The 27,146-nt window shown below is 47.9% G+C and overlaps 1 protein-coding gene across 11 annotated transcripts in view; it reads right to left on the bottom strand.

Moving 5' to 3' along the window:
- Cfap74 (cilia and flagella associated protein 74) overlaps positions 1 to 27,146 on the bottom strand; it is a 65,966-nt gene that overhangs the window by 25,447 nt on the left and 13,373 nt on the right. For 9 of the 11 annotated variants that reach the window (XR_015687441.1, NM_001431305.1, NM_001431304.1 and 6 more), the window contains 15 exon segments: positions 23,997 to 24,101; positions 21,218 to 21,391; positions 20,598 to 20,708; positions 19,956 to 20,058; positions 19,030 to 19,187; positions 17,706 to 17,907; positions 16,306 to 16,464; positions 14,656 to 14,829; positions 13,973 to 14,091; positions 10,449 to 10,515; positions 10,044 to 10,133; positions 7,328 to 7,492; positions 5,948 to 6,083; positions 3,081 to 3,160; positions 2,237 to 2,359 (listed from right to left, as the gene is read on the bottom strand). Coding sequence is in view for 10 of the 11 variants with exons in the window: in NM_001431305.1 (NP_001418234.1) it covers positions 2,237 to 2,359; positions 3,081 to 3,160; positions 5,948 to 6,083; positions 7,328 to 7,492; positions 10,044 to 10,133; positions 10,449 to 10,515; positions 13,973 to 14,091; positions 14,656 to 14,829; positions 16,306 to 16,464; positions 17,706 to 17,907; positions 19,030 to 19,187; positions 19,956 to 20,058; positions 20,598 to 20,708; positions 21,218 to 21,391; positions 23,997 to 24,101 (1,966 nt within the window). In the remaining variant the exon portion in view is untranslated. 11 annotated transcript variants of the gene reach the window in all.

Below are 27,146 nucleotides of genomic sequence, written 5' to 3'. Positions count from 1 at the left end.
GTGATTGTGTGGTCTTTCTTTCGTTTGTTTGTTTATATGGTAGATTGTGTTCATACAATGTTGTATGTTGAACCATCTCTGAATCTCTGGGGTGAAGCCTACTCCATCATGGTGGATGATTATCTCGGTGTGCTGTTGGATTCGGTCTGTGAGCATTTTATTTTTACATCAATGTTTGTGAAGGAAATTGGTCTGTAATTCTCTTTCTTTGTTGTATCTCTGTGTGATTTGGGTATTAGGGTGACTGTGGCCTCATAAAATAAATTTGTCAATGTTTCTTCTGTTTCTACTTTGTGGAATAATTTGAGGAAAATTGGCATTAGCTCTTTGAAAGTCTAGCTCTGGGTTCTTTTTGAATGGGAGAGGTTTTTTTTTTTGGTTCTTTTTTTTCGGAGCTGGGGACCGAACCCAGGGCCTTGCGCTTCTTAGGTAAGCGCTTTACCACTGAGCTAAATTCCCAGCCCCTTGAATGGGAGAGTTTTAACGACCTTCCTTAGGGGTTTTAACTACTTCCTTAGGGGCCATCCGTCTATTTAATTGTTTATCTGATTCAACGCTGGTAAATGGTATCTATTGAGAAAGTTATCCATTTCTTTTAGGTTTTCCAGTTTTGTGTAGCACAGGTTTTTGAAGTAAGACTGATGATTCTCTGGATTTCCTTGGTCTGTTGTTATGTATCCCTTTTCAGTTCTGGTTTTGTTAATTTGGATACTGTCCCTCTGTCTTTTGGATGGTTTGGGTAAGGGTTTGTCTATCTTGTGGATTTTCTCAAAGAACCAGCTCTACGTTTCATTGAATCTTTGTGTTGCTGTCTTTGAATTCAGCCCTCAGTGGGATTGTTTCCTGCGTCTACTCCTCCGGTGGTTCAGGTGCATGGTTAAGTTGCTGGTATGAGATCTCTCCAGGTTCATTATGAAGGCACTCAGTGCTGCGAACTTTCCACTTGGCGTCACTTTCATTGTGTCCCATGGGTTTGCACATGTTGTGCAGTCTTTAGTTTCTTTCTTACTGACTTGACCCAGAGGTCATTCGATGTAGAGTTGTTGAGTTTCCATGATTTTTTTTTCCTCCAGATAGGTTTCTCTGTGTAATCCTGGCTGTCCTGGACTCACTTTGTAGGTCAGGCTGGCCGCAAATTCACAGAGATCTGCGTCTGCTTCCCAAATGTGGGCCACCACTGTCTGGGTTAATTATCCATCTTTATTTAATGTGTATGGGTGTGTTTCCTTCATGTTTGTCGGTACACCAATGTGCATGCAGTGCCTATGGAGGCCAGAAGAGGGCGTCAGATACTCTGGAAGTGGAGTTACAGATGGTTGTGAACCACCATGTGGGGAGTTTGATTCCCAGCTGGGAATCAAACCTGGGTCTTCTACAAGAACAGTCAGTGCTTTTAGCCAGTGAGCCACCTCTCCAGCCCCTGGGATTTCTTCTTTACCTATCCTTAGGGTTTCCACATTAACCAAGTGATCATCTTCTCTTATTATAATTTAGTAAATCTATAAGATTGTAAATTAAGAAACACATTTCTAATTATTAAGTGCAGGGGGTTAGGGGAGCTGGACAAACAGCTCAGCAGGTGAAGGCACTGGCTGTGTAAGCATCAGGCCAGAGTTTGGGTTCCTAGCACTCACAGAAAAGCCCAGTGGGCACAGTGGACTCTCCAATAATCCCAGGATGCAGAAGGTAAGAAATCTCATGAGTAAGCTTACTGTCGAGGCTAACTGCATCAGTGTGCTCTGGTGTAAGTGAGAGACCTCGCCTCAGAATGTAAAGTAGATAGTAATCAAGAAAGAGGCCCAATATCAACCTCTGGCCTCTGTAAACAAACATGCATCACATTTGTACACACATGTGTGACCATATGTATGAACACTCATTCACAGGCGTGTACACCAAATACATGGAAAACTTGCAAACAAGAGTACGGACTAGAGCCTGAGGTGAGGCTCATTGGCAGAGCGCTTGCTCAAGGTTCTGAGTTTTATCTCCAGTGATATAAATATTTTAAAAAGAGAGGTGGAAGGAAGGAGAGAAAGGAGAAAAAAGCAAAGTAGTTTGTACAGTTGAGCATCTGAACACTCATGTGCTCCTGCGCGTTATTAGCTGAGATGTCAGCCATCTGTGCCACCCACTAAAGATTTAAACAAGGGCAAGTGAAAACCTCACATCACCAAAAGCAGCTGTCTGGTGTAGCTGTGGAGATCAGTCACACCAGGTAGCACAGGGTACTCACCGTCGGACTCTGTGGATCCTTAAACACGACCTTGAACTTGTTTTGCACTTCTCCTGGGATAATGGGAGTGAAGATGATGGGCACTTTGATGGAACTGAAGGGACCGATTTCCCCCTCTCTTACCTGTGTAAGAGGAGAGGTGCCATGGGGTCAGAGTGTAGGCATTGTGGTTTTTAGTAGGGTGCTTCCTACTCACCCTGATGCTTGCTACCACTGCATGGATGGGTGGTAGCAGGACCATGTATGTCCATTGGTCACATACAGGTATTCTTAGTTCTAAGGCTGTCTCTGCTCTTGAGTGCTTACTGCTGTGGAGTCCCAACTGCAGTGAGTCACCTGTGTGCTTTCCACACATCCTCAGCCCCAAACAGAGGCCAGGTCCTTTTCACCAGCATTAGGAGCGGGAAGAGCTTGATAGAAGATGGCTGCATTTTCTATCTTGTGTACAGGACACACAATTCCCTACCACCCTACCCTACCTCCAAGCTCCTGGAGTTTCAAAGATCCCATTCCTGATTCTAAGGTTCATAGTCCACTTGGACTGGGATGAGAAAGGCAGCCTGAACCTTTCTCTGCATCTCCCTCCACATTTCAGCTCATCCTTGGTGTCCTCTCTAAGCCAAACCACACACAGAAAACTGGCCCCGCTGCTCCGGTCCTATCTATGCTTGACACTGGGAGGGGATGCCTTGGTACTAGACGACAGCTGCCTGGAGGCTGCGGGTTTAGTCTGGCTCTGGACAGGTGAAAGAGCACCCTGAGAAGAGGGAGGTCGTTGATCAAAGAGGGTGTGGCTAGGGCTGGAAGAAGATGAGCTGCTACCTGGCAGGGCAGGTGCACTCACCTCCCCCAGTGTGATCTCTGCCTGCTCCTCGCTGGGAGGCATGGTCATGGCACTGACCGCAGCTGTGGTAACCTCTGCGTCTGGAAGAAGACATATGAGCCTACATCAATAATCAGTAGAAGGAAGACTTTCTTGCTGCAAACTCAGAGGCACTGCTAAGGAAAAAGTAAAGATCATGTGACCCACTGGGCCACCATCCTTATGGGTTGAAGACTCAATATGCCAAGATATTATTTCCAAACTGATGACACATTCAAAACTGTACCAGTTATATCCATTCCAGGCTTCCCCTCTTTTTCTTTTCTTTATTTTTGTTTTTGCTTTCTCAAGACAGGTGTTTCTGTGTGTCCCTGCCCCCTAGGCTGACCTCAAACTCACTGAGATCTACTTGCCTGTTTCCTGAGGACTGGGATTAAGGGATTGAGCCACCATGCTCAGTCTTCTTTTTCTCTCTCTTTTTTTTTAAGGTCTGACTTAGCCCAGGGATGGCCTTGAACTCAATGATCTTCAACTCCTGATCCTTTTGCCTCTATTTCCTAGGTGCTGGGAGTATAGATATGTATCAATGTACCAACATGTGTGTGTGTGTGTGTGTGTGTGTGTGTGTGTGTGTGTGTGTGTACCAAGAAACTAATTCTAAAATGTAACTGGTAATGCAAGGAACCAACACAATGCAAAGCAACTACTTTGAAAAAACAAAGTTGGGTAGCAGGCACTTCCTGGCTTCAAGACTTAGTCTAAGCTCACCAAGAAAGTATATTAGTATAAGGTAAATTGATCAACTGGTCGGAAAAGAGAGCCAAAAGTATATTCCTGCTTAGATAGTCAATAGATTACTAGCATAAACAACCCATTCATCCAAACATATATTTCTTTTTTGTTGTTGTTTTTTGAGACAGGGTCTCTCTGTGTAGCCCTGGCTGTCTTGGAACTTGCTCTTTAGACCAGGCTGAACTCAGAGATCCTCTGTCTCCTGAGTGCTAGGATCAAAGGTGTGCGCCACCTCTGCCCAGCCCAAACATATTTCAGTGAAAGTTTCGAGAACAAGAGGCCGTCCTCACAGAGACTGAGACTCAGTCTGCTTTGTGCCGCAGACAGAAGCTAATTTGAATGAGTCGGTGCTAAGGATTCAGCTGCCTCTCCATCGATGCCTCACCCCGTGTTGCAGCCTACAGCCAGTTTCCATGAAGGAAGTGCATTCCTTATCCGGTCCTCTATTTGTCTGACCCCTTTGCTGATGCAGGTAAGGACCTGCTTCCTCCTGGGAATGAGAATTGTACCCAGGTAAGAATTAAACAGAGAGATGGCAGGAAGACCCATACATGCACCATCTCCTGCTGATGAGAATGATGAAAAGAACCCAGCCAAGGCATGTAAGAAGAAAGTGTGCAGAGGTAGGGTCATCGCATACACAGAATATGGAGAAGTGACTCAGCTTCAGCCTCACAGTGAGAGAACACGTGACAGCGCTGGGCAGAGGTGGGAAAAGCTAAGGGTGATTGGCATGCTGGAGACTCGTGGGTTTTTTTTTTTTTTTTTTTTTTTGGTTCTTTTTTTTTTTTTTTTTCGGAGCTGGGGACCGAACCCAGGGCCTTGTGCTTCCTAGGTAAGCGCTCTACCACTGAGCTAAATCCCCAGCCCCAACAAATTACCAAGATTTTTTTTTTTTTTTGGTTCTTTTTTTTCCGGAGCTGGGGACCGAACCCAGGGCCTTGTGCTTCCTAGGTAAGCGCTCTACCACTGAGCTAAATCCCCAGCCTGACTCGTGGGTTTTAAGTGCTTGCGGCTCTGAGGCTTAAGTGACAATCCCTCAAAATGGGTGGTGTTTGGACTATGATAAACTGAGAGGAACTCCTCAGCACAACTTTTTAAAGTTTGAAATAGACTACTGACTTAATCATAAATGTATGTGTCACAGTTGTATGACATTTGGCATGGGGAGGATAGCTCAAAGGGCACACACACAGCCAAAACAAAGATTAAGTTTGTAAATCTTAAAGAACTACAGTTGGGCAGTGATGGCCCACGCCTTTTAATCCCAGAACTCAGGAGGCAGAGGCAAGAGGATTTCTGAGTTCAAGGCTAGCCTGGTCTACAGTGTGAGCTCTAGGATAGCCAGGGCTACAAAGAGAAACCTGTTTTGAAAAAAAAAAAAACCAACAAAACAAGAAAGAAGGAAGGGAAGGAAGAAAGGAAGGAGAGGGAGGAAAGGAGGGAGGGAGGGACGGAGGGATGGAAGAAAGGAAACAGGACGGGCAGCAGGCCGCATTACAGTAAGGACCAGTGCCTTGACAAGGTACTTCTTTTTCCAGTCAGCACAGGATTGTAAAGTTTTAAAAACTGTCCCCGTATATCATCCATACTTCTGTGTAGTGTGAACCAAGAACCCTCCTCAGAGACTGGTTACCCTGATAAACACCAGCACAGGCAGGGACCATAGGCAGGCCCTTCAAAGCCCTCAAACCTGCACACCCTGTGACCAGCCTGGCTGTCCAAAGCTGGGGCTTCTGTTGATGCTGTTAGTTTTAACACAAAAAGAATCTCAGTGCACACCTCACCCAGTGCAGGTTTGCGCATCTGAGTGTCTTTTATATTTACTGTCTCATAACTGAAGCCCCAAGAAAACTCTGCACTTGGGTCACAGGCCTGTCAGTCTCTAAGACTCTGGCTCTCTGGCTCTTCTGGTTGACCTGAGGTACTGTGGTGACTGTGCTGAGGGTGGCTCCTGGATGGCCTCCTTGGAAGGCCCTTGTGCCCATGCCAGCCCTCTTTGTTGTCTATTGAGTAGGCACCTGAGCCCAAGTGTCCTAGCTGGCTCAGTGGTAGCCTGAGGTAGGTGCCCCTACCCCCACCCCCCCAGCCCTTACCATCCAGCTGCTTCTCCGACTCTTTTTGGCTCAGGAGGTCCATTGAGGAGAACTCATTGACTTCGAGCTGTTGCTCAGAGTAACTGCTAATGAGCTTCTCATACAGAGTTTTGTCCTCACAGTTGAAGAGGCTGCTCTGAAAGGAGGACTAATGTCTTCAGTGCCCATTCAACTCACCAGATACCCTTGTCCCAGGAAAAGATACAGACGCATCTGTCCCCAGGGCTCCCATTCCCCCATCCTGGGTCGTTAGGCCACAGCATCAGCTTGCCTAGGCTGAGAGTGATTATTTTATCTTGGCCAAGCTGGCTCCTCTCTGTCATCAGCACCCATGTTCCATCATAGGCCCCACCCACCTGTGAGCAGCTGAGTCCGCCATCTTTACACTCTATAGGTCATTTGTCCAGAGGCTGGCTCTGCTCTCGCCTGGGTTGACTATGCTTTCTCCACCGGTGGTTGGAGGCAGAGCTTCTAGGTGCCTGGGAGCCTCCTGAAGAACCCACCTCCCTGCCCAGAGCAAGCCTGGTTTCCCAGTCTCCTGTTCCACCTGCCTTGCTCTCTGGTTCCTTCCCCCACAGTAGCTTGCTGTTCATCCTGCCTTGGCCACAGCTGCCCTATTTGCCCTGCCATCCCTTGGAGTGAGATTCTTTCTGAGGTCTTTGTTTGGGCACCTGAACAGAGACAACATGATTGCTCCATGCTTCTCAAAAGAATGCTTGACTCTGGGGCTGGGGATTTAGCTCAGTGGTAGAGCGCTTACCTAGGAAGCGCAAGGCCCTGGGTTCGGTCCCCAGCTCCGAAAAAAAAGAACCAAAAAAAAAAAAAAAAAAAAAAAAAAAAAAGAATGCTTGACTCTTTTAGAAGCATCTAGGGAAAGGTACATCTCCTTCTGTTCACCTTCTCCCATCTCCACAACTCATGAGCATGGTGAGCTCATTTCTTGAGTACGATTACCCCCTTGCTCCCCCCACCCCCAGGCTGTTGCTGTTCACTACGGCCCCTGAACAGTCTTGGAAAAGGCAAGAGGTTCTCTTCCTGCCTTGGGAAGATAGATAGCCGTGGTCTCTGATTAGATTCTGGTGGGATTCCAATGGTTCCTGGTCAGTGAGTACCCCCATTCTGCCTCTGTTGCCCCTAAAGCCAGACTGCATGTGTGTCCTCACTGGAGCCAGACATTTTGCTCTCACTGACTTAAGGCTATCCTGACATTTTCCTCTCCCCCCGCCACCGATTTGCTGACAGCCTTATTTGCTCACTCATTTCTATCCATGTGAGGTTGCACACATGGCTGGGAGGCTCCCCATCCTGTCCTTGGATAGGCAGAACTGCAGACACCCATGGTAACCATGGCTGCTGGTCAGAAGCAGACTGAACACTCACTATTTTTACGATGGGCTGGGAATCGTCCATCTCATAGAGCTCGGAATCGAGGAGAAACTTGAATTTGGTGCCCAGGCCCCCGACATTAGTCAGTGTGATCATCCGAGATGTGGTCTCACCCACTACATAGCTCCCAAAGTCAATGAGCTCCGTGTCCAGGGACAGCTGCCAAAGAACACAAGTGTGAGCCATGGCGGCCTCTAGACCGCCTGTATGCATCCTCAGTCAACAAGGGAGGATGGGTGGATCCTCCCAGGAATCATGGACCAGAGGACCCAATGTCTCATTAGGAGAAGGTTTTCTCTCCAGAAATATCAGATGTAGTCCCAAGAAGCCAGGGTAAACCTGACTCTTCTCCTTCACAGACGCCTGCCTTACACTCCAGTCAGGACAGGAGGGGTTTCGTGGGCCTCTGTCCCCTGTGCATCAGGGACTCAGTGGCTTAAGAAGTCACAGATCATATAGTAACCAGGACAGCTTGGGACTCCTTTTTTAAGAAAATCAAACCAGCAGCTCCCTGATTGAGAGATGACAGTAGTTGAAAGAGGGGAGTCTGGGAGGGATGGACAAGCCAACAGCTGTCACTCCTGGCTGAGGTAAGCTGTGCGGCAGATACAGGGCCTGGAAAGTGCAGTGTTCAGAGTGGGGTTGTGTCATTCATGCTGTCCATGGGCCACAGACTCTCTGTGTTCAAACTACGAGTGCCATGCCTGGGTGTCACGATGGTTCCACAAATGGCCATTTCTCACAAGGCTGTTTTGGAACACCAGATCTAAAGCCAGGGCTCCACCTGCAGTGCTTTTCTCTAGAGATGAGACAAAGGACCACTAAAACAAGCAGAGCAAAGTATAAAACAGAGTAGTCCAGATGCAAGTCAGAGAGGCAAGTGCCATCATCTTCCCCAGTCCAGACAGAGCTCTTACTATGTTTGCAGCCTGGCCTGAGAGCTCTCTGCCCTGAGAGTTCCTCTTGCATAGGTGGGCCTCAATGTCTGTGACAGAAACTTGGCATGCAGCAGAAGGGAGTGTGGGACACATGGTGCATACAGCACCAGCTTCCTAAAAATGGTTCCTACTTATAGTGAGGAGAGAGGATTAAAGGTGGGAGGGAAAGTGGAGGGGGGAGGGACTTAAAGTAGTCCCAAAGTACTTCATATACATACACATACATAGGAAAGTGCCCAAACCCAAACTCAATGAAAGCCATTTTTTAATAACTACTTCTGTTTTATTTTATGCACGAGTGTTTTTCCTGCATGTGTGCATGTACATGCATGCCTGAGGAGTTCAGAGGAAGGCATAGGATCCCTGGAACTGGACTTACAGATGGTTGTGAGTGGCCATGTGGGTTCTAGGAGTGTCTGGGAGGGCAACAAGCAAGTACTTTTAACCAGAGCTGTCTTTTAGCAAAGGACAAATTGGCCTTAACTAGAATTCATCTCTCTCTGCTTCCTGACCCAGGACATGATGTGACTAGCTGCCTCAGTCTCCTGCAGCCATGGTTTCCCCACCATTAGGGACCGTATCCTCAGACCATGAACCAGAATAAATCCTTTCCTCAAAAATAAAATTGTTTTAAAATCTAATTTGACCTAGTACCTAATTTAAAGGAACACAGAGGGACAGTGGTGACACGGGGACTGGGATATCAGGGGGGCAGTCACAAAACACAACGCACAGGGTTTTAAAGAGTTGGCTGAGTAAGGCCTTATGACCCAGCACTGGAAAGGGGGCTGCTCTTCTAGGTCAGAAAACATCAAATGTAATCTCAGTGCATCAGAAGTAACTGCTCTGTAAATGGTAGTGTGGGGACAGTGGGTGCTTTGGCTATTCATGGAGTATTGGTAACAATCAGGAGCTGCTGTGATGCAGACTCTTACCTCAGCTCTCCCCCCTTTCTTCCACATATCACACCGGAGAAGCCCTCTCTCGGCCCCACTGGTTTTGAACTTGTATGTGTGCCTTGGTTTGGCCAATAAATCCCTGGGATATGTGTAATAGGTGAAGGAAGACATTTGCTGGTACTGCTGGCTTTGATTTCCATGAGAATGTCATGCTAACGGAGGCTAGACGTTACTCTCAGAAGGTCATGGTGAGATGCTGGGGCAGAGCCCCGACCCCGCTCAGCCCACGTCAGTCAGATCACAGCAAACCTGTGACAGGCTTATAAGCCTGTGTGGGACTAAAGCCATGTTGCAGTCTGTCACAAACACCGAGTCTGTGTCCTGTGCAGTGTCACTGGAAAGAAACAGTGGCATGGTGGGCTCTGTGTTTATTAAGGGTGTTGAGTTTGATGTTGGTAATTTCCTATGAAGTGGACCTACAACAGTAAGTTGTGTATAGATGAAGCCAACGTGGCAGTGTTGAACACTCCCTGATGTAGGTAGCGAGCATATGAAAATTCACCACATGATTCTGTTCTTAATTAGATTTGAAAATATACTCACAATAAAAATATCTGGAAGCCAGTAGCGGTGGTGCAGATCTTTAATGCTAGCACTCAGGAGGCATAGGCAGAGGCAGAGGCAGGTGAATTTCTCTGAGTTTGAGGCCAGACTGGTCTACGTAGTGAGTTCAAGGACAGCCAGAGATGCATGGTGAGGCCCTGTCTATAGACAGAGGTAGATGTAGATATACTTCTGTGGTGGAGCTCTGGCCTCATGCCCTCAGTACTCCAAGGCCCTCACCCTGAAGAGATTCAGGGAATTGAAACTTACAGAACATTTTTTCGTTGAACACTTCAGTGGAACAGAAAAGCCGCCCGTCTGAGCCAAAAATGAGACATTTCCTTCCAGATCTTTATTTATCTAAAAAACAAAGCAACCCTAGTCACCTCGTCAATGATATCTCTGATGTCACAGTTATCCAGGCAGCATCTATATAACCATGCCTGGTCCTGCCTGCGACTTGTCTAGTGGACTCCCCGACCCCGGGGAAGAGTCCCAAAGTGTTTCACATAAGCAAGTCCTGAAGAAACGCATGTCACAGCCTACCGGAGTCTCTTGGGTCAAATCAAACTTTCCAGCAAGGTTTATTCCACTAGCATCACAGAATGATGCTGAATGTTGTTGTTGACATTAAGCTAGAAAAAAACAGCACCCCCGTGTGGCCGTTTGACTTACCATAGGTTTGAAGGTGACAAGGACTTCACAGGACATGCCAGCTGACATGGGACCAGGGGGATCAAAGCTGCGGAAACAGGGATTCACAGCACATGGGTCATTAGGTCCCTGTGGAAAGTGGATGCTTACTACAAACTCGTCTGGGCCTTCTGGAGTCTCTTTTCTCTTTCTGTTCCAGGAACCACACCTGTGCTGGCTAGTTTTATTAGTCAAATTAACACAGGATAGATTTACTTGGGAGATAGAAACCTCCATGAGATCCAGCTGCAAGCAAGCCTGTATAACATTTTATTAATTAGTGATTAATGTTTGAGGGCCCTAGCCTATTGTGGTGGTGCCATTCCTGAGCTAATGATCCTAGGTTCTGTAAGAAAGCAGGCTGAAGCCATTATGAGCAAAGCCAGTAAGCATCACCCTTCCATGACCTCTGCATTAGTTTGAGCCTTCAGGTTCCTCTCCCATTTGAGGTCGTGATTTCCTTCAATAATGGACTATGATGTGGAAGGGTAAGCCAAGTAAACCTTTTCCTCCACAACCTGCTCTTGGTTGCAAGGTTTTACCCCAGCAGTAGAAACCTGAGCTGAGACACCGCCTCTGCCTGGATGCATTAAGTTAGCAGCCCCAGGTCTGCTGTGCTCCCTTCTGACTGCGTCTTCTGAAGAACAGGAGACTTGGGCAATCTTCAGATATCTGTCCAGTGAGGGAGCCAGCACACTAAGTGAGGTACATTCCCAAAAGTCAGCTCCAGGAGGATGGAGCTGTGGGCTGGGGACACACACCGGGCCTAGAATCAAGGACGTTGACTTCTAACAGCAACATGAAGTAAATCAAGCCATCCAGTAAAACAGCCCCAAACTGCTGAGAAATGAGATGGGAACCAGTCAGCGCTAGAAAAAAGCCCAGTGTGGTGCTATGTCCTTGGGATCGCAGCACTGGGGAGGCAGACTGGAGACTGAGTGGTAAGAATCCAAGGCTATGTGCACGTGGGTGTTCATGAACCAGTGCAGTGAGAACCAGGGCCCAACTCTTTTTTTTTTAAAACTTTTTTTAAAGTATTTATTTATTTATTATATATAATACACTGTAGCTGTTGTCAGATGCACCAGAAGAGGGCATCAGTCCCATTACAGATGGTTGTGAGCCACCATGTGGTAGCTGGGATTTGAACTCAGGTCCTCTGGAAGAGCAGTCAGTGCTCTTAACCGCTGAGCCATCTCTCCAGCCCAGGGCCCAACTCTTAAGAACACATACAACAAACTACTGAAACTATTGCATGACTGAGTGGAGCTTCTAAAAGGCATGTGGTAAGACAGTAAGGCCATAAGACAGAGTTATGGGCAGGAGGAAAGAAAAGGACACTTAAGAAATGCCAGCTCATCTGAAAAAGAACTAGGAATTTTTAGAAATGAGAAAGTACTGAAACAAGACACACAGTCAGCAGTTTCTGCAGCCAGCTAGACGCAGCTGAAAAGACCAGTAAGCCGGGGACATCGCACACACTCCCTGAATAGGCACAGAGTGTGAAGCAGGCGTCATAAGGACAGGGAGGCTGCAATGGCAAGGCTTTGCATGGGAGGAGCAGGGCAGACAGAGTCATGCGGGGAGGCCGTCAACAGGGAGAGAAGATACTTGCGGCCTAGGAATAAGAGATTTCTAGAGCTGCTCAGAGATAGGAAACTCAGATCCAAGACATACAATGAGTCTAAGGAGAATCAAGCAACTCAGGCATGCTGCAGTAGGGGCTCCAGGACACAGGGCCAGGGGTCTCAATGCAGCCAGGGGAAACTGAGGAACACTCTAGATGGACACAGCTACAACAGCAAAAGAAATCAGAAGACAGAAATGGAGAGAATCTTTAATCCAGGCCTGGGAAGGGGAGCTTTGTGGTAGCCGAGGTAATGGCGACCACCTAGTCTGGGTCTTCCATACACTCTTCAGAAGCCATATAGGCTAACAGAAGCAAGTGACTCATGCTAAAAAGACAGAGAAGCTCTGAGGTCTCACGTGAACACAGTGGGTAAAATGAACAACTTTTATCAATAGTCCCTCCATGCAAGCACTTTGCAGATAGCTAGGAGATTCTGCAAATTGTCAGAAAGAGGGAGCAGAGAACCAAAGATCCTCCTGTCCACCTTCACTCAGTTCCCAAGAGGACAGCACCTCTCAGGTGGGAAGTACCTATCAGAGCTCTGTCAGCCCGTGCTGCCTATGGAGAAATGATACAGCAATGTAGTCCCCCGGGGGGAAGCCCCATGAAGAAGTCCTGCAGGGGAGAAGAAAGGGACCCCTGGTATAGAGGGATTTTAATCCAGTTACATGGCTACTCTGGCCAGAATGCAGACTCACTCTTAATGCACACCTTTAATCCCAAACAATGAAGGCAAAGTTAGTTTGTAGAAGGAAGTACCCATGTTTGAAAGTGATATCTAATTGAGAGGCAGACAGAGTGACGAAGCAGAGAAAGTTTTGACAGGATAGGATACGCCCAGCTCTCACCAGAACAGAGAGAAAGACAGACGACTTAAGCGAGAGCACTGCAGAGAGAGAGGAGGGGAGATGGAGGTTTTACCAGGACAGTTGTATATATACATGTTGGGGAGGGGGTTGATTCAGTCAGAATCTGAAAGAAGTCAGTTTACTCAATTGGCGCAGAGAGGAGTTGGAGCCACAATAGTGGAATTGAACAGCTGGAGTTCAGGAAGATCTAGAAAGGGTGAGCTTGTTTAGCTGCGAGTCTCAGGTTAAAACCATTCTAGGCCCAGATAAGACTGCATGGAGGCGAGACGCTTCCGGGACTAGGCCACGGTTAGCAGATGGAGGCAGTAGACCTCGGTGATGACAAATACCTCAGGCAAATAAGGTATTTTTCCCACCCTGAGCAGAGGAGTCCCCATTTTAGAAATTGCATATCACACACTAACAGATGTAGGTGGCTTGAGCTGTGAACTGACCTGTCTATAAGCTGGATACAGTGAAACACACCTGCAGTGTCAGCTGTTTGGGAACGGGGGCAGGAGGATTGCAGGATGAGTACAAGATCAGGTGCAGAGCAAGACCCTGTTTCAAAAACAACAAAAAGAAAAAAGGAAAAATAGAAAAGAAATGGAAGGCCAGATGCTGAGCAACAAAAGACGAGAAAATGTCGGGGAGTGAAGTCGGGAGGGCGGCATGGATGGAGAAGCAGCAAGCATCAAAGGAAGCTACAGAACACATGCCTAAAAAGCCAGCAAAGAAGTGACAGCATGTCCACCAGAAGAGTCCGAGGAGAAGAAGAAAACTGAAACACTAGCACAAAGAGAAAAAAGTAAATTATGGTTCAGAAAAACAAGTCTTGAAATCTCAGGGAGAGCATGCTGGCTGCCGACGCGGTCTCCTACAGGGCCGAACAGCATGCACAGTGACAAGCGTTAGGAGAATTAGGCAGCCTATCTGAAAGTTCCGTCATGTGTTCGGGGGAACTGGGCTGGTCTTTGTGACCTCTCCAGTTGGCCTTTGGTCTCATGTCCAGACTCCAAAAGACTTACTCAATATGGATGAAGTCCTTCAAGTTCTCCTCCACACCCACCAGCTTGCAATAGTTGATTGTGTAAGTAGCATTGATCAACGTGATTTTCTTTTTGTACACTTTGCCAATATCAAAGTCCTGTAGAGATAGAAGGGACATGATGACTCCAAGTCCTTCAACTGGAAGAGGAGTCTACCCTGGTGCTGACTCAGGAGAGGTTAAGGATCCTGAGGTAGAAAAGGTTCCCCTGGGTCATGATACCCAACCTGAGGTCTGAGAAAGACAGGGAAGGGCCTAAGTCATGAGAATTTTCTCCTCAGCAGGATATGAGTTTTGTGGGGACTGGATGGGTGGGAGAGAGGACAGAAACACAGGCTGCATATCTTACAGGTGCCCTTCTGTAAATGCTAATACCAGCCAGGTGGTGGTGGGTGCTGGTCCTTGGGGCCACCTCACGAGAAGGTGGGGTTTGCCAAGCAAAAGGGACCTAACAGGTAATTACCCTGTTGTTTTCCTTCCCAGAAGTCCAGGCCTCTATTAAGGAGTGACCAGGTACTTCCTGTTGCTTAGCCTGTCATCTCAGCCCTGAGCTCCAGCCCCAAAGCTGAAGACTTTTCTGGGTTTTCCATGGTTGAAACAGAAAGCATTCGAGGCAGGAGAGTGACAACAGGCTTGCTTTTCTGACCACCCCTCAAGGCTCACCTTGAAGTGGATGACCTCAGGCTTGCTGTTGAATGGACGGCCCTTGAACTCCCGCCCAGATACCACCTGCTTTTGGATCACCCCACTGCGCAGCCTCTCCATAGTCCGAGCCAGGATATCCTTTTCCATTTTACTTCCGCCCACAGGTTTTCGTTCCATGTCCTCCTTGGGCACCTGGGGTTCAGACAGACAGAGGTCCATGCTTGTTCAAAGCCTAACAGTGAACCAAGTGCAGGACCTAACAGGGCTTGCACCCAGGAGACTGTTCCGAAGGGTCCCAGCCTGAGAGAGACAGAGACAGAGAGACAAGCAAAGACAGAGATAGACACACACAGAGGGGGAGAGACAGACAGAGACACACAGAGAGGAAGAGACAGAAAAAGAGAAGGGCCAAAGGGAGAAAAGCAGAAATACTTAAGACTTTGTGGGAAGTAACAGCAGAAATGACTGCTCTAGATTGCCGAGTCACGGCAAAAGAAGACTTTTGGGGAATTCTGTAGGACACAGTTTTTTTGAATGACAATGTTAGTGTAAATCAGGCAGCCTCGATAACTAATGTTAGCAATTGGAAAAAGTGTAATCCAAGATGGGCCTAGAATTTTCCTTTTGACATCTGTGTGAAATCTGCCTGAGACCCTGAGCATCCAGGTTACTGGTTGGATTTCTCCCTGATTCTGCAACGTGGGGAGTGCCTCATGGCCTGCCTAGGTCACCATCTTTCTGCTGAATTTAAATGGGATGGCTAACCCAGCCTGCCTTCTCCACTTCTTCCCTAGAAGAAGGAGACTCAAATCTCTGTTCCAGTCGTGATGTTAACGGATATTTACAGAAGCTCAGAGGATTCTGCTTGGGGATAGGGCTGTATAGCCCGTGCCTCTTGTAATCTGTGATCCAGAGAACCAGTATTCCCGATGAGGCATGTTTCTTGAAAAGGGCATTAAAGGAAGTTTGAACTCATGGATTTTTACAGAAATAAGTTTTCTTGGGCCAGAGACATAGCTCAGCAGTTAAGACTGCATAACTCCTCTTCCAGAAACCCTAACTTGATTCCTAGCACCTATATCTGGCAGTTTACAGCTACCTGTAATTCTAGTTATAAGAGATCGGACACCTCTGTGAGTGCCTGTGGACACACACACACACACACACACAGCACACTAAAAATAAAATATTTTTAGAAAGGAAGTTTTCTCAGTAGTAAGCAGAGTGATACAAGCTCATTTTGGAGCCTTTTGGCACCTCTGTCGCTCCAGGCTATGTGCAGCAGTGTGTGGTTGAGCCCTGAGTCACAGTGAGAAGGGGACAGAAGTGTGGGTTCATCATGCACATCCCAGTTCTCTGTCTGTCTGTCTGTCTATCTGCCAGTCTATCTTGGTTTTTGAGACAGGGTTTCTCTGTGTATTAGAACTTGCTCTGTAGACTAAGTTGGCCTTGAACTCAGAGCCTGCTGCTGCCTCTATTAAAGGCATGTACTACCACCGCCTGACACAGGCCATTTCTCTTAGAGATTATGGAAAGGGATGAAGGTCCTAGAGTTTGGGGTGACAGGCACAGAATGGGGCATGAAGGTAAGTAACTGTAGGCATCTGGAATCTCAGTGTGGCTCAGGGTGTGACCCTGGCCCAGGACCCGATGGAGGAAAGCTATTACCTGGTGTGGCTGGTATGACTCTTTGCTCCAAAGCCCTGGGACATCTGGTTCAGCCAGCACCTCGTCCTCTGTATTGATACTCCCCGGGTCCGTCTGCATAGACTCACTGGAGATGGCTTTCAACACACGCAGAGGCTTAGGATATAACAGCATCTCGTCCTGCCGGCAGAAGAGCAGTGAGACGAGAATTACAGAACAAACTGTGTGCAGCTGAGTAGGGCAGCACTTGCTCATCGCAGAGTGTGGAGCCTGACAGTAGAAACAACCCCCGTTGCTGCCTTCTGGGGACTCAGCCTGACAACCTCACACGGTTCTTCCAGGTCTTTTGTTTTTTACAGAGAGATAATTGTATAGTCATAAATCCTTGTCACTTTTCTGTTTAAAATACAACACACATGTCTGTGGATTACCAAATGCCTTCCTATAGTGTTCAGCAAGGCCACTGCAAAGTCTTGTTCATGGGAATAGTGTGAGTTGTGGACGCTTGTGATTTTCTCTACCATTCCAGCAGCCACGCTCAATTCGCTGAATTCTCATGACAATGGCACACCAACCCCAGAAAATGACCTGTGAAAACTCAGAAAGGCTTTATTGGAGCTGTTTGGGGGGTCAGGACTCTATGACTGCTCTGGGAAACCAGGGTCTTCCCTCCTGGAGGAAAGGTCACTGTGAAGCCTGGGATATGTTCCCAGCAGGGTAGACTAAGGCTGTGGGACAAGGGCATTAGAAATGCAACTGTGGTGTGTGACTGTGGCGTGGCAGGGAAGGCTGCTCAGAACCAACTGAGGTTGCCGGAAGTGTGTAGAATGTGTCTCCAAGGGAGAACAGTGGTGAAGGGCCTGATGGGCCCCGCGTTGGAAGTGGCTGGGATGCAGACGCTCCACCTGGCACCTGTGCAGCGGCACCAAAACACACAGGAAATGCTCCAGGGGCCAAAGACCAGGCAGCCTGTGGGCGGGGCTCATGTAGGGTGCAGGGTGCTGCGTTAAAGGATATCCAATGTCCTTGCACTATACCCTCAAGGAAAGGAAAAGTAGAAACAAATCTCCCCAACTCGGGATGTCGGCTACACAGTCAACGTCTCAGATCAGGCCTTCAATGTGAGTGAGCATTTGCTACACTGGGTTTTCAGGGAGACTCTAGGAACGCCTGGCAGTGGCTACACACATCTCCTCACATGAGGCTGTCTCCACACTGTATGCAAGGACGAAGGAAGGACTTTCCTCCGTCTCACAGACAGCATCTCCATAGGGCTGCAGTAGTATCGTGAGGGAGAAGAGGATCCTGGTAGGCCGCACAGGGACATGGCCTCCTCTTCCCGGCTGAGCCTAGCTCTCCCACCTGCACTGTCAAGTGCCTGACCTCAGCTTGAAAAGGCCTCTTCCTACCTTCCTACTCACCAGCTGGTAAGTGCTGGTGCACACAGTCTTCCCTTCACAAATATCAGAGATATACTTCCAAGTCCTGTCTCTCAGAGTCCATCGGTCTATGGCTTTAGGGGGTGGACGCTGTCTCCTTTTCCTTTGTTCTTCCTCAGCTTCCTCTTTCAAAATCCGACTTACAATCTCCTGCTTCCGGAGTTTCTGCTCCTCTTCAAAAGCCCTGTGGGGGTGTTTCTCAGGTAAGAGTCAGGCGCAGCACCCACTAGCTGGGCACCCGGAGGCTCCCTGGTCCTTGCCAAGAGCTTAGGTTTAGCCTAGGAGGGCTCTGGTGTAAGGATACCCTGTCTTGGGCAAGCTCCATGGAGAGTAGAACAGATAAACCTCACAAGGGCAAGGTGGCTGGAGGTGTGACTTGAACTCTTACCTCACCTTAACCCTCCCTGCCCTGTCCAGCTCTGTACTTGACCTGTTTAGCTTAGTCTACAAGTCTCCACAGCAAACCCTGGCCCTCATGAGCCTTCCTGGCCCTCATGGGCCTCCCTCCCCTAGTTTCTGGACTGGCAGCTGAGGAGTCCTCGATGACACAAAAAGCAAAGGCAACATGAGCGTTGGCAACCTTTCCCTGGGTCTCTGTTTTTTCACAGCCATCCCCAGGAGGCACCACCCACACAACCGATCTACCAAACACACATGGGCAGGCTGACGGGACACATCAAAACTCTGGTGGCAATTGTAGGCTGTGTGTGTGTGTGTGTGTGTGTGTGTGTGTGTGTGTGTGTGTGTGTTGTATATTTGTGAGACACTGTGAAGAGGAGAATTCCCTACAGCAAGAAAGCTAGCAGGCAATATCCAAGCAGATCCTCTGCAGTGACCAGCAGGGAACAGGGACTTGGGAGACAGGGCTTGGCCCTTCAGAATGAGACAGCTTTAGGCAGAGACACCAAGAAGCTGGTGTTTAGGTGTGAGGCAGGCCCCTGTGAGGGAACTCTTTAGGACCAAGCCTAGGGGAGACCAAAAAATGAAGCAGAAGGGTGATTTGTGTGGAATGAACACCAGGTATCCCCCAGGAAGGAGGTGGCCACAGGAGTTCAGGAAGCCAAGAGAAGAAATGAGGGAAAAAGTATCATATACCCACTAAGAGCCTCTACATGAAGTCCCCAAATGGCAGAACTCCCTGGAGACTTTTCTTGGGAGCTGGGTTGGTTGGGGACGGGGTGCTGCGGTCCTCTCTCACAGCCTGTAGCAGCTTTCGGGCAGGAATGCTTTGTTACCTTCAGGTGTTGCCTGCTGAGCCTCTGACCCTCTGTGCCCACTTCCCAGACAAGTGCCTCTCAGTTCTCACCGCTTCTGGGCTTCTAGTTCCTGGTGCTTTTGTTGATGGCAAAGGTACTTGAACGCATCTCCACCTTGGGCCAGGATCTCTTCTTTCTCCGTAAGGGCCTTCTGATTAGCCAGCTGTGCCCTGGTTTGGCTCCATACTTGGAACTTCTTTAGCGTTTCCTGGAAATAGGGGACTCTAAAGTCACAGGATCAGCCTATACCCATACACACACACACACACACACACACACACACACACACACACACACACACACACACACACCCCTTGCATATACTCATTCAGATATTTTCTTTGAATGGATGCCTTTAAATCAATGCTGAAACATGTAGGTCCCATGGTAGGAAGTTTTCAAACACCCATAATTTTTCACGTGTTTCTCACCTAACACACAGCCCAGGGCTCCCTGGGTCTAGAATTCTCTGCAGTACTGAGCATGTTGACTTTGTGCAGTGGTGTATGTGTTCATTCTGTGCAGTGGTGAGCATGTTGACTGTGTGCAGTGGTGAGCATGTTGACTGTGTGCAGTGGTGAGCATGTTGACTGTGTGCAGTGGAGAGCATGTTGACCTTCTCCTATTGGTTGCCATGCCTGTGAGTGTTCACGATGTGGCCCACTCTTCCATAACCCAGGTCTGAGCCCTAGTGTTGGCCCTCACCCTGCCCTTGGCCCTGTGACTTCTGTTCCACTGAGAAGATGCCCTCTCTGAACAGTCTAAGTTGTTCTCTTTCTGCTGGACCATGGTTCCTGTTTGCAGTCCAGGTAGGAAGCCTGTGGTGGAGGCAGGCTGGTTGATTCAAGGAAGGATCCCAAGGATAGAATAATTCTGACTTCCAAGAACAGGACCCAGGGGGTGGTCAGTTGGCTAAACATGCCAGAGGCTGGTGTTGCGGCCCAAGTAGCCTAGAGGTGAGTGAGGCTCCACCTACCCGACTGGCATTGATGTTGTTCTTCAGGGCCAGCACAGCATCCATGCGCCGTTGCATGTGCTTGCGCGACTCCATCTCTTCCTTCTGCTCTTGCTCACGAACTCTGCAGTAATGTGCATTTTATTTATTTTTATTTTTTGTTTGTTTGTTTGTACTGTGGCAGGGTCTCTCTATGCAACCCTGGCTGTTCCTGGAATTCGCTATGTAGACCAGGCTGGCCTCAAACTCAGAGATCAGCCTGCCTCTGCCTCCTGAGTGCTGGAATTGAGGGTGTGTGCCACTATGCCTGGTATAATGTGCATTTTCAATAGGGATGTATGCAGGCAATGCTGGTGATTACAGAGCTATAGGAGCCTTAGGTGCTGGCCACTTCTGCCAGGAAAACAATAAAAGCCGACAATGTGAAGGTGAATGGTTAGGCTCTCTGTCAGGGCTGTCCCTGTGCGAGCCATGGCCAGGGATGTTCTCTGCACTCTAGGGCTTCAATGTGTCCCATGCTCCTCTTGCAAGTATAAATAGCACCTTAAAATAAAACTGCAGACATATTTGTTTCTGATGATTAGGTAATGACTTAATTAGTGAAATCTAGGAACCCACTCCTCAAGGGCATTGAGGAAAGAAAGATTTAAGGCAAAAACTCACCTTCCCAGAGAGGCCTTCAGGAACTTCACTGCAATTCTGTGGTTTCTCTGGGCATCTTCCACTAGCTTCTGATGTCTCAGCCCCAGCTCCTTCTGTGTATGTAAAGATTTCCTGCAGTGACAGGCAGAAACTGGAATAAGTGTCACATAAACTTGTCTGTCACAGATATGAAGGTGCTGCTGGGGGCTCTGGTATGAGGAAGTCACCAAAACCAGGGTTTGACCCAGGCTGGGCAGGAACCTGACAGGAGAAGAGACCAGCAAAGATGGTGGTGTAAAGAGATAAGAGGGGCCTCTCCATCTTGAGAGAGCAGCGTCCAGTGGACCCGATGGGGGTCAGAGGTTAAGCAGAGATAGGCAACACCTCAGTGAGACTGAGCACTCTGAGACGTGTGCAGGCAAAGGAGTATCCAAATGTGCGATGGAGTCAGAAGACAGCACAGCTGGAAGGGATAAAAGAACACGCAGAAGGAAGGGCCTGATGGCTGCAGTGGGCACTTAACATGGAGCCTTCAGGACCCAGCACACAGATGCAAAGAGAGGGAGCTGTGGGCTGGTTCTGGAGTGACTCAGTGTAGAACAGGGAGGAACTGGCCAGGGCCACGTCTGGGTGGTGCTTACCGGGCCCTCAGCAGGCGGTTCCTTTCCGACTTCTCCAAAGCTTCTTTCTCCTTTTGAAGCTGCTGAGCTGAGTGCACCTTGAGGCTCCTCTGTCTAGCTTCTGCCTCTTCTTCGTGATGCTTCCTGACATCCTCAAATAGTCCCTTCTGGATCTCAATGTGCCACATGGCATTCCTTGTGAAAATAGACCATTTGTTGTTTATAGTGGCTAAGGATGTGAAGACCTTGGTCCACTCCTCTGTGAAGCACCCATCTGGGGATTGAGAAGATCTTTCTCTTGATAAACCCTCTAGGCAGATATTAGACACCACTAATGAGGAGTCAGCACCCTCCTCTAAGGCCTGGGCTTGGCTCAATATTACCAGAGAATGAGGTCTCACTACCTGGTCTCTAAAGGAGAAAAATCACTGTCACATTAATTCTAGCCAGAGCTAACATCTGGCCTCAGGCACTCACCTGAATTCAGATTGAGTCAGCTCTGCAGGAGCCCCCTTGCCTGACTGAAGTGGAAACCTAAGGGTTCTTTGGAAAGTTGGTCGGATGGTGTTTTGCTGGGGCAAACACATGAAGGAATGTTTTATTAAAGTGGACACAGATGTGAAAGGCTAAGGCAGACTCATGAAGGAACATTTAGCTGAAGCAGACACAGGACAGAGGATGTTCTGCTAAAGCAAGCACGTGAAAGGACACGTGATGAAGGATTCTTTTCTTTTCTTTCTTTCTTTTTTTTTTTTTTTTTTGGTTCTTTTTTTCGGAGCTGGGGACCGAACCCAGGGCCTTGCGCTTCCTGGGCAAGCGCTCTACTACTGAGCTAAATCCCCAACCCCGAAGGATTCTTTTCTAACAGCACGCCTGTATTGGTCTGCCTTACATTGCACAGTTGAGCTGCATTTGTTGGACCCCATAGAGAGAGATGCATCAACAAACTCTGGTGGTGAGCTGCAGTTTTTTGCCAATTCAGAGGACTTGGGCTTATTGGATGCATGTGCTGAGGTGAGACCAGTGCTGAGGCAAAACCAGTGCTGAGGCAAGGCACGTGGAGGACATGTGATATTCGGAGGGCATAAATAGGACTCCACGGAGTGACGCAGACAGAGCTTGGCTTGCCAGTACAGCTAGCTGTGTAACACTTGTTGGTTTCCAGTGATCTTCACTTCCCTGAGAGAGGCACAGCTGAAAACTTCTTCTTCTGGGTCCCTCCTGCTGAAGCCTGGTTGTCTCTGCTAGGTTGTGCCACCACTGCTGATTCCTGTTTGCTATCCGACTCTACAGAACTGGACTGCTGGTATCTGTGAAGTGTTTGTGAGTGGATTGACCTGTGAACTGATCTGCTGATTTCCAGACAACATAGATGGGGGTTGCTGTAAGGAACCCTTCTAAATAGGCCCACTTTCCCTGTATCCTTTTGTTCCCACTACCTCTGGCAGGTGGTGGGCTACAAGGGAAGTTAAAGCATTTAAGAACCATCATTAAAAATAGATTTTGAAAAAATTAAAGTTACACCTGGCTTGAAGAAAGATCTAGAAAATGTCTTCTGAGAGGTTCATTGGAGCTACCACAAAACACCCCACGTCTTCAAACATGCTTAGGAAGAGGCTCAGAGAATGGTAGCAGCCATTCTCTGCCTGGGGCGTATCTGGATAACAAGGGATCTGGCTGACTCTGGTCTTGGGTGACTTGGCATCTCTGGTGACTGTGGGGTGCACAGCACTCCCCGGGTTCCCAGTACCAGCCCAGGAGCTCTGCAGCTCTTCTTCATTTGGGATGAGATGCAAGAAAGAGTTGCCTTTCCTAGGATGAGGGAATCCGTGTGTCCCTGCATCTGTGCGTCCCTGCGTCCCTGTGTCTCTTTAAAGAGCTAAGTTTCTAGCCATCCCAGCTGACACATATAGATGTGCTACAGAATACTGACCAGCGTTACACACACAGCATCATCTCCTGGGGCCTTGCCCTGCCTGCAGGATGGCCTGGCTGGAGGCTCTGCCTGGAAGACCCTGGCAGACCAGAGCTAATGACAGAAGTGCACGGGTTACCACACAGCACTGGGAAGAAGTATTCCAACCCTACAGACCTGACAGTAAGGCAAATACCTCAAATCATCTGGTGAGCTGAGAGCCGTGGGTCTTTAAATAAATGTGCTAACTTACATTGAGAAAATGTCCTTCCGTTCTTATCCTGTTTATTTTTTAAATCATGTCTATGGAGCTGAGTCCAGTCTTTTCTCCTCAGTCAGTTCCATGGCAGTGGGAGGAAATCTGGACTGAGTTGAAATACTAGGAGTTTCTCAACGCTGGGTGGAAGAGAGAAGGAAGGAGCCGTGTATCTGGAGAGAACGTGCTATGGAAGTTTTGTCTTGGGTAGGGAGCACTCCCATCAATACCGCTCCAGTAGCACTCAAAGCCATGATGGCTCTGTGACATGAATTAGGGATACAGGTGGGAAACTCTGCCTTTAGAGATGGGCTCTGTATTGATGGCATCCCAAGAGCCAGAGAGAGGCCGGGGGGACATGCTTGGTCAGTGTGCCTCAGTGCAGAGAGGACAAAAGGCTCAGGGAAAGTGGCAAACTGTTATCAGATCCTACACAAGTGGGTACACCTCTGGAGACCTTCATTTCCATCACCACTGTGGTCAGGAGATCACAGCAAGAGAAGTATTAAGGGAAAAGGAAGCTACTGGCGCCGAAGACAGGAGATGCCATAGCCACTAGAAATTACCTGGTAATTAATTAGCCAGGTGCTAACTTACAGAGCTCGTCTTGCAGGCTCTTGCAAACTTACTCGCTTTCCTTCAGCATGGCTGTGATTTTGGACTGCAGATCTTTCTCATTCTCTAACTCTGTTTGCAGGCGTCTGGATGCAGCCTGGAGACGGCCGATAGCAGCCCTGGAGAACAGCAACAGAACAGAGGATGGACTGACAGCAGGTAAGCACAGTGGCCTTACTGACAGGGAGAGCACTGAGGACAGCATGGTGCTTTCCCTTGGCCATCCCTTACTCAAGAGGAAATCCATCTGAAGCAGATGACCAGAGGTGAGATCCTGTGGTGTCAAGTAAGGTGTTTCCTACACCCATTTCCAGCTGGGCAAGTAGGACCAAGGTAGGGCCTTATCCAGGGTCTGTGGAGGTCACAGGTTGGTGGGGTGGGGGTTTTGTTTTCATCTCCACTCATGCACTCTCTGATACTCTCCTTTCATTTTCCCTTAGGAAACTAGAAGCCAAAGTCCTACTTGTCAGGCCCCTCAGAATATAGGGCCAAGGCCTTGAGTTCAGGAAGGACTAGCACACTCCCTGAACACACCCAAGGCCTGGTACACTATCCCAGAGCCACTCCAAGTCTTCACTATTCCCCCCCCCCCTTCTTGTACTGTCTACTGCTGTTGAGGCCCACTCATACCACCAGATGCAAGCCCTTTATGAAGGGTGAGCCAGTATCTCCTCTCAGCAGAAACATCTGGAGGGAAAGCCAAAGGCCTTGTCTTTGGGAAGTGCCTGAGGACATGGCCAGGGGACATGGATGAAGAATGCTCCTGCATTGTGCAGTGCCGGTGAGCACATTTCTTGTAACTGACCGACTGACCATCTGTGGACACCAAGCTGCTGATCACAGAATCAGATCGGGTTTTTAATCCCACAAAGAGCTGTGTGGTGGCTCAGTCTTGTACTTCTGGTGCTTGGGGTTTGTGAGGCAGAGGACTGTGAACCTGAAGATAGGATGGACTACAGAGTTAGACTCTGTCTCTAAATAAATAAGTCAGCAGATATAAGCATTCTACAAAGAAGCCATTCCTACCAGTGACCAATGCTACCACTTTTGCTTCAGGAGCTGCATGGACTCAGCTTTGTCTCTTCCCTGACTGAGGTATCCTATACTAAAATTTCTTGGCACTGGAGCGGCAGGTCCCCCGCGGTCCAGACACCGCCTGGACCTGAAGGGACCAATCAACAGCTCTCTACACCCAAATCCTGTGGGAGGGAGAGCTAAACCTTCAGAGGGGCAGATACGCCTGGGAGGACAGAAGAGACTACACTTGGCCCACATTTCTGACTCCAGAGGAAAACACCTAACGTCATCTGGGACCCCGGTGCACGGGAAAAGGCGGTGCAGGCCCTCCTGGTTGCTGCCCTCACAGAGAGCTCAAAAGCAGCCTCCCATGAGCAACTTGAACCTCGGGACCACAGGTAAGACCAAATTTTCTGCTCCAAGCGACCTGCCTGGTAGACTCAGGACACAGTCCCACAGGAACAGCTGAAGACCAGTAGGCAGGAAAGACTACACACAGGAAAAACTACACGCCTGAAAGCAGAACACTCTGTTCCCACAACTGGCTGAAAGAAAACAGGAAGACAGGTCTACAGCACTCCTGACACACAGGCCTATAGGAAGGTCTAACCACTGTCAGAAATAGCAGAACAAGGTAACACCAGAGACAACCTGATGGCGAGAGACAAGCGCAGGAACCCAAGTAACAGAAACCAAGACTACATGGCATCATCAGAGCCCAATTCTCCCACCAAAGCAAACACTGAATATCCAAACACAACAGAAAAGCAAGATCTAGATTTAAAATCACATTTGATCATGCTGCAAGAGGACTTCAAGAAAGACATGAAGAACTCCCTTAGAGAAATGCAGGAAAACATAAATAAACAAGTAGAAGCCTATAGAGAGGAATCACAAAAATCCCGGAAAGAATTCCAGGAAAACACATCCAAACAGGTGAAGGAATTAAAAATGGAAATAGAAGCAATAAAGAAAGCACAAAGGGAAACAACCCTGGATATAGAAAACCAAAGGAAGAGACAAGGAGCCGCAGATACAAGCATCACCAACAGAATACAAGAGATAGAAGAGAGAATCTCAGGAGCAGAAGATTCCATAGAAATCATCGACACAACGGTCAAAGATAATGTAAAATGGAAAAAGCTACTGGTCCAAAACATACAGGAAATCCAGGACTCAATGAGAAGATCAAACCTAAGGATAATAGGTATAGAAGAGAGTGAAGACTCCCAGCTTAAAGGACCAGTAAATATCTTCAACAAAATCATAGAAGAAAACTTCCCTAACCTAAAGAAAGAGATGCCCATAAACATACAAGAAGCCTACAGAACGCCAAATAGATTGGGCCAGAAAAAAAAGATCCTCCCGTCACATTATAGTCAAAACACCAAATACACAAAATAAAGAATATTAAAAGCAGTAAGAGAAAAAGGTCAAGTAACATATAAAGGCAGACCTATCAGAATCACACCAGACTTCTCACCAGAGACTATAAAAGCCAGAAGATCCTGGACAGATGTCATACAGACCCTAAGAGAACACAAATGCCAGCCCAGGTTACTGTATCCTGCAAAACTCTCAATTAACATAGATGGAGAAACCAAGATATTCCATGACAAAACCAAATTTACACAATATCTTTCTACAAATCCAGCCCTACAAAGGATAATAAATGGTAAATCCCAACAAAAGGAGGCAAGCTACACCCTAGAAGAAGCAAGAAACTAATCGTCTTGGCAACAAAACAATGAGAAGAAAAGCACACAAACATAACCTCACATCCAAATATGAATATAACAGGAAGCAATAATCACTATTCCTTAATATCTCTCAACATCAATGGCCTCAACTCCCCAATAAAAAGACATAGATTAACAAACTGGATACGCAACGAAGACCCTGCATTCTGCTGCCTACAGGAAACACACCTCAGAGACAAAGACAGACACTACCTCAGAGTGAAAGGCTGGAAAACAACTTTCCAAGCAAAAGTCTGAAGAAGCAAGCTGGAGTAGCCATTCTAATATCGAATAAAATCGATTTTCAACTAAAATTCATCAAAAAAGATAAGGAAGGACACTTCATATTCATCAAAGGAAAAATCCACCAAGATGAACTCTCAATCCTAACTGTCTATGCTCCAAATA

The sequence above is a fragment of the Rattus norvegicus genome, chromosome 5 (assembly GCF_021556685.1).
Source record: "Rattus norvegicus strain SHRSP/BbbUtx chromosome 5, alternate assembly SHRSP_T2T, whole genome shotgun sequence".
Classification (NCBI taxonomy): Eukaryota; Metazoa; Chordata; class Mammalia; order Rodentia; family Muridae; genus Rattus; species Rattus norvegicus.
This window is presented reverse-complemented; position numbering and strand designations above follow the sequence as displayed.